General features: G+C 35.7%; 1 protein-coding gene across 1 annotated transcript in view; it reads right to left on the reverse strand.

Annotated features, from left to right (window-relative positions):
* The window catches only part of LOC106873908 (uncharacterized), a 324,095-nt gene that overhangs the window by 159,985 nt on the left and 152,638 nt on the right, over positions 1-11,472 (reverse strand). The window contains exons 9-10 of the mRNA XM_052966147.1: positions 10,480-10,541; positions 4,995-5,090 (exon numbers count right to left, since the gene is read on the reverse strand). Coding sequence (XP_052822107.1) covers positions 4,995-5,090; positions 10,480-10,541 — 158 coding nt within the window. The remainder of the gene's footprint in view (positions 1-4,994; positions 5,091-10,479; positions 10,542-11,472) is intronic.

Here is an 11,472-nt window from a genome sequence, read left to right on the forward strand (position 1 = left end):
ATATATATATATATAATTATGTGTATTTCTTCTATCTTAATGAATAAAAATTCTTCTGATAGAATAAATGGGTTAATAGAAACCAATGTAGCAAAGAACACAAAATAACTGTGGTTTAGTTCCTGTTTTTAAGGCAGGAACTCCTTGAAATTTTGGGTATTTGAGTATATTTAAGAATTTGGAAAGTGGACATAAAGTGGTGATGATCATATGTCAACTATATCTGTATCTATCTACCTATCCATATGCACACACATACACATCAACTAGTACATACATTTGTCCAAACTTTGCTAACATGATGAACAGCAAACATGAAATAATGGCAGTTTATATACATATATATATATATGAAATGGAATGTGGAGGACAGAATCAGTGGATCACTGGACAAAATAATTTGTGGTATCTGGTTTTGTCGCTTTATGTTCTGAGTTCAAATTCCACTCAGGTTCCTTTTGCTTTTCACTCATATGGGCTCAATAAAATAAGTATAAGAGTTGTTGGAATCAATTATACTCCCACAAGGTGTTGCCCCAGTATGGCCATAATACAGTGACTGAAACCATCTTTTTATCTTTTACTTGTCTTGGTCATTAGACTAAAAACAAGTAAACAAAATGCTGGGGCATCACCTTAAAAATTTTTTAGTCGAATGAAGTGACCAATTCCTAGTTTTTTTTTTTAAAACTTGCTACTTATTCTACCAGTCTCTTTTGATGAACTGCTAAGTTATGGGGGGACAGAAGCACACCAACACACACACACAGAGGTTTCATTTCTGTCCACCAAATCCACTTGAGGCTTTGGTTGGCCTGAAGCAAGGTTCCACACAGTTGGATTGAACCTGGAACCATGTGGGGGAGAAAGCTTCTTACCACTCAGCTATGCCATTGAAGGAAAAAGGGATGAAAAAATTCAAGCAAATTCAAGCACCCTGTAGAGATCAAACCCAGCCAACTAAATTGTCCAGGAAATGCCACAGTAATCTATGTAGGTTATAAATTCACTTTGCCACTAGTTCGGTTCTTGATGGTGTCACAAGGGTGTTACAATGCGTATTGAGAAATTTTAGATGTGACAGAACCCATTTCTCCCTAGGTCCATCAATTACCGATTTCTTAAAGAAAAGACAGGCAGAAAAAAAAATGAGGAAAATAAAAATCCCAGTACAGATTTGGGAGTTTATCAACATCAAAATGATGATAAACAAAGTCGGCCTTGGTGAAATTTGAATTCAGAATGCATAGGGTCACAACAATTACCACAAGACAATCTACGCACTATATATATATATATATATATATATATATATATATATATATATATATATATATATATCAATTGTTATTAATCCAAACAAATACAGGAATAGAAGAAAAGAAGTGGAAAATGCACAGAATATACATAAGAGTTAATCAGGATTTAAATATATTTTACAATATAAGAAGACACTTGACCAGTTTCAAATTAGATTTTCAAAAGTGTATAGTGTTTGGAGTTGTGTTGCAAATTATGTCTATTCTGGCCATTGTTATAAAAATAGTTTGTTTTTAAAGTAGGAATACATATGATTTTAATTAAGGATTTAGAAGCACTTCATAAAATAACATTTTCATTGTCAAACTTAAAAATTTCTGAAGTTTCTTGCATAAAATTATGACAAAAGTTTTAAGTTATGATATGTACATTTTAAAATGAGACACTATATATTAAAACCTGAAGCAGTTTTAGCCAGGATGGTATCAAAAGAAGCAATTGGTATAAAAAAATAAATTCTTCAAATTTTCAAAGAATTATAGTATTTTAAAAATTATTTTTTAAAATTAAGATGTGAAAATCAAGACAATAAATAGTTCAATTTTTTATATATACCAAAAAGTTTTTAGTAATCTATATAACATTCACAGACACATTATACTATATACAAATACGTATACATATAAATATATACATACACATGCATATGTAAAAATATGTATATATATGATGCATGTCTATTAGTAGATATATCTGGAATAAAGAGTGCCAAATTAACAATAAATAAATATGTGTGTAATATATATATATATATATATATATATACATATGAATAAATATATGAATAAAGGAGAAAGTAGAAAAACAATGAATTACCATAGGGTGCAATTTGAAATGAGAGTGGGGGGAGGAAATAAGGGTTTCACCTCAAATGGAAGGTAAATATCTCACCTCTTACACTTCAGTTGATAGAGGAAAAGTTGATGTGGACACAGGAGACAACAGCTGCTGCAGTAGGTGTGTTGTTGCAAGCACACCTAAATGGCTGAGCGTGTCATTAAGAGATTATTACTAAAGAAGCTAGGCGCTTGTACTACAGTGTAGCATGTCTGAGCTTTGTAGTAGAGGGGAGGGAGAAGGGCGAGAAGGTGAGTTGGTGGCTATGGAAAGAGGAGGAGTTAAGAAGAGGAAGGAGCTAAGAAGAAGAAGAAGCTAAGGAGGAAAAGCTAAGAATTAGAAGCCAAGAAGAAGAAACCTAGAAGAAAAAGAAGAGAAGTAGAGAAAAAGAAGCTAGAAGACCAAAGAAAGGAAGAGAAAAAAGAAGAAATGGTGGATAAGGGAAAGAAATTGAGAGACAATGAGAATGAGGAGAAGTAAGAGGAGAAGAGAAGTTAAAAAAAAAAACAATAAGAAAAAAGGAAAATAGTAAAAGGTATAAATGGAATTAATTTTTAGTTGTTGGGAAATGCTGCTGTCTGGCTGTGTAACTGTAGATATATGTAAATATAGGGCAGATTGGTTAAGAAGATTGTTTTGCAAATCACCAGATCCCAGGTTCAGTTCCACTGTGTCACATCTTGGACAAGTGTGTTTTTATTATGCTACTTAAAAGAACTTAGTCCACACTTTAAAGTGGTTGATGTTTGGAATGGCATCCAGCTGTAAAAACTTTACCAAAACTGACCTTGCCTGTACTTGTGCCACGTAAAAAGTACAAAGTCAACTCTGCTGAGTTGTTGGTGATAGGAAGGGCATCCAGCTGTAAAAATCTTGCCAAAACAGTCACAGAAGTCTGGTGTAGGCTTCTGCCTGGCCGGCTCTTGTGAAACCATCCCACCCATGCTAACATGGAAGGGGGATGTTAAATGATGATGATGAAGATGATGATGACCTTAGGTCAATCCAAGACTTGTGAGTGAAATTAGGTGAAGGGAAACAGTGGAAGCTTATCAGGAACGCTTTGCAACCATGTGGTCTTGGGTTCAGTCCCACTGAACAACACCTTTGGCAAGGTTCTTCAACTATAGCTCCAGACTGACCAGTAAGTGACTTTGGTAGGCAGGAGGCTACACAATGCTCCAATCTGATCTGGCAATGTTTCTACAGCTGGATGCCCTTCCTAACGCCACCATTTATGACAGTAGATGGTTTATATCACTTGCATTGGCTAAATCATCATAATACTTTCCAACCTGCTAATGTATGCAGTTGGCTGACCAAACAAAACTACATTTTGGGTGATGTAATTCTCTCTATTCCATATAAATTAGCATATATTATACTCTACATACTTGTACATAAACTTATATTGTTTATTTTTATGTTTTTGTACTACATTAAAAACTATATATGCTTAGATATCATGCAAAGTTTAAAGTGTATGTATGTATATATATATGTCACCATCATTATCATCATCATGTGTATATATCACCATCAACATCCTTCCATGCTGGCATGGGTTGGATGGTTTGGCAACAGTTGGTAAATCAGAAGACTGCACCAAGCTCTACTGCCTGCTTTCACATGATTTCTATGGCTGGATGTCCCGTCTAAAGCTAACCACCTTACAGAGTGCACTGGGTGCTTTTTATGTGGCACCAATAGCAGCGAGGTCACCAAGCATCTTTCAAGACAGACCCCTCAGATGATGAGAACTTAGATATGAATAGAGGGACAGAAATAGGGGTCTTGCAGTAGGTTACTTCAGCTGGAGAGAAAATGGAGAGAGAGTGGAGTGAGAGAAGAGAGAGATAAGATGAAGATGTGACAGGGCCAAGTTAAAAGGAGGTATATAGAGAAGTGGACCAGGGATTGGATAGGGTAAGTTTATAAGGTTATGAAAGGAGAATGGAAGGTGGAGGAGAGGGGGATGTAATGAGTAGGTAGAGGTGGGGACTGTTACAATTTGTGTTAAATCCTTTTTTATGTTGTGGGGAAGAGATTTGACAGGGACATAGCGTGCAGGTAGGTTCACAAAGGAGAGTGGAAGACAGAAGAGAAGGGAGAGGATATAGGAAGATGGAATGTGAGGGCGAGGTTTGTCAGGGACAGATTGCATGCAGGGGCATGGACATAAGGACATGTCATTATGGTCTCAATTTTACTTAGCTAGATGGTTGAGCACAGTAAATCGCCAATTGTCTGTCATTTGTCATATTCTGTTAGGCTCAAAATCTGAAGCTCATTTTCACAACTTTGTCCCATGTCTTTCTCTTCTAGAAGTTATCTTCATATTTAGAAATTGAAACGTTTTTATGCAGCTGTCCTCATCCAAATGCACATTACATGTCTCTTATAACCAATTTTTCTGTCAAAACATTAGCTCTTTGTTATAACTGCACACTGACATTGCATATCCAGTGGAGCATACTGACTTCATTTCTTTCAAACCTTCACAGGTCCTCTGCATTCACAGCCCATGTTTCATTACCATGTTGCATACTAGTTTGTATATAGGCATCATACAAGCTGCCTTTCACTCCGATAGAGAGGCTGTTTGTTACCAACAAAGGTAACAGCTCTCTGAACTTTACCCAGCTGGTTCTTATTCTAGCAACTACACTTTCTAGAAAAGGGGGTAGTAAGAAAGTAGATGTTAGAGTAAAAAAATAGAATAAATAAGAAGTAAACACAAGACAAACATAGAATATAGACCTCGTAAAGGGCTACAAATTGTTAAAAACATCTGAATACACTTTATAAGAAACAGTGTGATCATTAGTCCAACTTACCTTAAATTTATTACCAAACATGATTGTAGGTTTTGGAGGTTGTGTCTCATCAATTGATAGGTTATTTATATTTACTTTCTTCTGTTTTGTTAATCCCTGTACACGGAAAAGAGAGAAATTAAGGTTTTTTGTTTTTGTTTATGTATAGTGAAGGTTCAAGACATCTTACTCCCTCACACAAACACATACATTCAAAGTTATTCTGACCTTTAGCATGCTGAAGGCAAATCATGTCACCCTACGAGTTTTCTCCCCTCAAAATGAAATATAATGCCTCTGCAGCTACAGGAAAGAAAACTTATACAGAAAGATGATTCACCTTGAGAATGCTAATGATTAATGGGTTAGTATTAGATGCATAGATAGACGCTACCTGAAGTCAATTATGGATATGCATAGGTTCTATAATATACAAGAAACATTGGTATATACATGGGATTACAAGCTGCATAAAAAAGGATTTAACACAAATTGTAAAGTTTATTTATTTAGGCTGATAATTCGCAATGTCCTTATTCCCTTTCAGACCATGTTTGCTCCAATGTGTCTGCCTTGAAGATATCAAGAGCTTCTCTCTTCCTCCTACCATTCCAGGGGGCATTGCAAAGAGATTGCAGGAAAAATCTTTGTTCCACTGACTAAGCTATAAAGCAGGGACTAGCAAATTTCTTATATCAATGACCTCTTCATGAAATCGGTAATAATTTATTGACATCACATTCCTGATGTATATTTCTAAAATAAAATTAAAAAGGAATTGCAGCAGTATGGAAGGTGTCTATAAGCCATTTAAAAACATACAAAAACTGTTAGATTCACTTCAACATTTAAATTTAATTTGTCAAAATATTTTCATCGCTTTGAGACCGCGACCTACTTACTCACTGACAAATTAAATTTAAATGTTGAAGTGAATCTAACAGTTTTTGTATGTTTTTAAATGGCTTATAAACACCTTCCATGCTGCAATTGTTTTTGTTTCAGCGCACAATCTCAGATCAGGTCACTTGCTATGCAAGTACATCTCTGTAAAAAATTTTAAAATTTCTTGATTTAAAAGCAATAATTCCTTCATTCTGTTATGTCATTACTGCATTTTAATAAGAAAGGTTTAGAGAAATTGAATAAAAACACTAACAAAATTGATAAAGAACAATAAAAATTCAAATACATGTGGTCTCCTAACAGTCACAGCTATACTAAGGGAGATGATCATTTCATCATAAAAATTTAGTCATATATGAATATAGTCAGAATATATAATGTGAAATATGCATTTGGCGAATACTAGGCGTAGGAGTGGCTGTGTGGTAAGTAGCTTGCTTACCAACCACATGGCTCCGGGTTCAGTCCCACTGCGTAGCACCTTGGGCAAGTGTCTTCTACTAGAGCCTCGGGCTGACCAAAGCCTTGTGAGTGGATTTGGTAGACGGAAACTGAAAGAAGCCCGTCGTATATATGTATATATATATATGTATGTGTGTTTGTGTGTCTGTGTTTGTCCACCCCAACATCACTTGACAACTGATGCTGGTGTGTTTACGTCCCCATAACTTAGTGGCTTGGCAAAAGGGAGACCGATAGAATAAGTACTAGGCTTACAAAGAATAAGTCCTGGGGTCGATTAGCTTGACTAAAAGGCGGTGCTCCAGCATGGCCACAATCAAATGACTGAAACAAGTAAAAGAGTACTAGTACTAGTTACTAGTTATTGCATTGATAAGTGGCTGGAAAAATTAGTGACTTCTAGCCTGGAATAACTGTGCCCTTCCAGATTCAGATTGCTAATAATTCAGCACCCTCAATGCTTAAAAGTGTTTCAGATGTTTTATTGACTCCCATTAAAAGTCACATAGACTACCAATCTCCAGAAGTCAATATTGATCATTTTACAATTCCCAGTTAAAGAGGAAAGATGTATGAACTGATGAAACAAATGATATTAATTAAAGGGCAACATATCTCAAGTTTGTGTTTATGTTTGTGTGTGTGTGTGAGAGAGAGAGAGTATACTTCAAAAGAATGTTCTTCATGTCATCATTTAATGCTGGCGTGGTTTGGGCAGTTTGACAGGATCCAGTGAGCCACAAAGAACGTGTTGAGCTCCAATGTCAGCTTTGGCATGATTTCTACAGTTAAATGCCCTTCCTAATGCCACTCTTTTTACAATGTGTACTGGGTGCCTTTTTCTGTCACTGTCACTAGTGAATTCACAAGTAACTTGCAAGACAAAGAAAAGAAAAAGCCTTCTTGAGTTAGAAAAAATGTATTAGAAAAGAGGGAAGTTGGTTTATGAAATGCTAAATTATGATAAAGAGGCAATCACGACAGTCCTGCTGTAGAGGAGGTACAGGACTATCTTATATTATATAAGGATGGGTAGAAATAAGTAGAAAGAAGATAAAGATGGTGGTTATGATGTGCCATATAAATATGGTAAGGAATCCTATATATGTTATATAATGATTTAAAACAGTTCAGTGAAATGAAATTATTCAAGCCATTATTTCATAAAAAATGCTTACTAGGAGCATTTAAAATCTAAAACCAAGGGAGATAATTCCAATAAGATCAGTTGATGGAAATAGTTGATCAATGCCAATTACAATGGATCAAATTTTTACAAGCATTCGGTTAAAGTAACAAATGTTTCACTTATATAACCTCTTCAATGATGCATTTAATACTCAGTTGGAAAGACTAGGAGTTATCATCACCATCATCATACATAGATATACAGGCAATGAAATGATAGTGATTATAAATATGAACAATATGGCTGAAGAAAATGAATATGATCAAAGTTTTCAACTTATATTACATAAATGAATTCCTACCATGTTTATGTTTAGTATGTAGAACACTACCCTGTGTTCTACATACTAAAGTTACTCTGAAGTAACTTTTCTACAGCTGTACACCCTTCCTGTCACCAAGCCTCACATGTTCCCAAGTAAGGTAATATTCTCATGTTCTCATATGACACTGTTTGTAAACCAATCATTCATAATCACACTATGTCAAGACACACACACACAAATGACACAAGAAATAACAAGAAACTTAGCATCTGTAACTTTCGCACAAGTAATCACACATATACGAATGTCCTTATCCAGTTTCCATCCACTCAAAGAATTTGGTTGGTTTGGGTCAATAGTACAAGACATTTGCCCAAGGTGCTGCATAGTGGAACTGAATGAGAAACTAAGTGGTTGGGAAGTGAATTTTGTGTGTATGTGAGTGTGAATATGTGTTAATTATTTTTACTTTTGCAAACAGAGTAGAAAATGCCTTGCTGAAGAGGCCTAATAAGACAGGAACATGTCCAATGCTTTCACTGTCAACTGATCTTATTGAAATTATCTCCCTTGTTGATTTTATAATTTAGATACTTCAAGAGGGAGATTTTGCCTACTAACTGTATGTGTGATTAAGATGTTCACAACAATGTGGTTCCAGGTTCAATCCTACTGAAAGGTACCTTAAGGTAAATGCTTTTGGTAAATGTCAGGTTGATCAATAATTTGTGAATGAAATTTGATAAAAAAATAAACTGTGAATATGTCAGCCACATGTATATATACACAGGTATCAATATATGTATAAATGTAAGCATATATACATGCATGTGTGTATGTATGCATGTAGGTACATATGTATGTTCAAATATGCTTTGAATATATATATATATACACACACACAGGGTGTGATGGGTAAATTGTCACCATTTTACATTTCTAATTTCATGCATGCACATTGTTTGTTTTTGATTTTGTCAACTACACAGTATAGTAGAGTCAGTTGAGTACTGTCTGTGAGAAAAACAGCACTATGATGCAATTCACTCTGCCACAAATTTGGAAATGACATGCTGTACTGCTTGGCATTTGCTCCAGAAGCTCCAATACGAACATTTCAGGGTATTTGGGTGTCAATCTGAGGACAGTGAAGAGGATTCAGAAAGAGTTGGATGAGTCTAATGGTGATTATGAATGTATAGCAGCTTGGAAAACTCATTCTGATTGTTCTAAAAAGGGTCACTTGATATGCTAGAATTAGTAGCCAAAATCTACTTTATATCACACTCTGCTAACTTAAAAAAGAAGGAAGCAACAGAGACATATCTAGGCCTTTATTTAACTCTTTTGTTACTATATTCCTGTTGCAGTTGCTCTTGAAATAAGGAGAAAATTAGTAAAATAACTGTCATTATTAAGCTAGTGTTTGGAACATAAATTATCATGAAAATTGTGATGAAAGCTTTAATTGGATTTACTTTAAAGCAGGAAGTGTGCATCAAAGACCCAAAGGTCTTCTCAGGTGGGTTGGGATCAAAAGGAGCGCAATATGGTGCATGTGTGAAAGTGTGTGGGATTTCGCTGCTATTTCTTGCAAAGTGAATGGCCACACAGAGACTCCCTCCCAAAACAACAAACTTCACAATAAACCAATTTTGTGAGACCATGACCTATGAGACAGGGTATTTGTGCTAGGTAAAAAAAAAAAATCAGTTATTATTCATATCAACAATAGTGTAGAGGTTTGGTTTAGGTGATTGAGTACCTTTCAGACTTTACCCTTGCACCGATGGATTCTCAATACAAATGTTTTCAGGTTTTATTCTGCTTTTCACCCCTCTGGGGTCAAAGCAACTAAATACACGAACCCTTGTTCATGTACAATATGTAACTATAGTTCATACATGTGAATAATAGTTCATTCTTTATATTTCCCCTTTGAATATGTACCCCTACTCTTTTGTTTCACATGGGAAAATACCTTAACAAGTTTAGTCAACTATTTATAAGTCTACTAGTTATTGCATCAGTATTTTTTGCCAAACCACTAAGTTACAGGGGATGTAAACTGACTAACACTGATTGTGAAACATTAATGGGATACAAACACAACAAGTGAAGGCACATGGCCTAGTGGTTAGAGCAGTGGACTCGTGGTTGAGGGATCATGGGTTCGAATCTCAGACCAGGTGATGTGCGTTTATGTGTGAAACACCTAAGCTCCACACAATTCCGACAGAAGGTAATGGGGGAACTTCTGCTGACTTTTGCACTACAGCTTTCTCTCACTCTTTCCTCCTCCTGCATCTAGCAGCTCACCTGTGATGGACTGGTGTCCTGTCCAGAAGGGAAACTATATGCTAATGAAACTGGGAAACCGGCCCTTATGAGCCAGGCATGGCTCGAGAAGGAACAAACAAACACAACAAGCAAGGATACACACATGCACGCACATGAACATGCACACACACATACACGATGATCTTCCTTTCAGTTTCTGGTTAATAAATCCCCTGACATAGCTGTGATTGTCCTGGGGCTATAGAAAACAACACTTGCCCAAGGTGCCATGCAGTAGGATTGAACCCAAGATCACATAGTTGGGAATCAAGCTTCTTAACCACATAGACATACCTGGTGTATAAAATTTTTATTGTACAAGATTTTTGTCATATTTTACTTACACTGTATGGGGATTTTTTAGACTCTTTCTCTTTAATGAATGCAAGTGGCCGGTTTTCTCTATCTGAAAAATAACAACAAAGAATTAGATGTATTGTTTTGTTTTTTTTCAGTCTAGAAACACATGTGAACAAATTATAAGAGTGCGTGCATGCGTATATAACTTCTCAAATGAGAGTAAATGGATAGTTAATAGAAAATTAGAGCTTAGATATGTTTATTTGAAACTGAAGCTTCATTTTAATGCTACTCAGAGCTTTATACCATATTTTCCGTCATACAAGTGGCTGTGTGGTAAGTAGCTTGCTTACCAACCACATGGTTCCGGGTTCAGTCCCACTGCGTAGCACCTTGGGCAAGTGTCTTCTACTATAGCCTCGGGCCGACCAAAGCCTTATGAGTGAATTTGGTAGACGGAAACTGAAAGAAGCCCGTCGTATATAGGTGAAACACGATATACATACATATATATATATGGGCAATATATATATATATATATATATATATATATATATATATATATATACACACACACACATGATTATTTGAAACATAATCCACTAATCAGAGGTTAAAAGATATTTCTAAATCAATGAGAAACACAGCCCTTACTGCAACTGTGTTAACAGGGCCTTAAATGTCAAGTAATTCACATACACACACACTTTACATTAAAGACTATATAGCCACTGACAATAGCTACAGTATCAAACATATGTTTCAAAATTCTATTTGACTTTTCCCTTGTATGTCAGTCGGCAGACAAGTCTGACTAACATTTCATTTTCTTAATCAAACAAATTTAAACAATGGTGATTTACAAATGTGACACAAGCAAATGACAGAGGTGGAGGAGGAGGAGGAGGAGGAGGAAGTAAAAGAAGTAGCTGGAGGGAAAAGAAAGAGAAACAGTTAATCAGTGAAGGAGAAAGAGCTTAGAGAAAAAAGATGAAGGGATGGAGAGATAGGAAAGGAGAGAGAGAGAGAGAGAGAGA

This window comes from Octopus bimaculoides, chromosome 3 (assembly GCF_001194135.2).
Source record: "Octopus bimaculoides isolate UCB-OBI-ISO-001 chromosome 3, ASM119413v2, whole genome shotgun sequence".
In the NCBI taxonomy this organism is placed as follows: domain Eukaryota; kingdom Metazoa; phylum Mollusca; class Cephalopoda; order Octopoda; family Octopodidae; genus Octopus; species Octopus bimaculoides.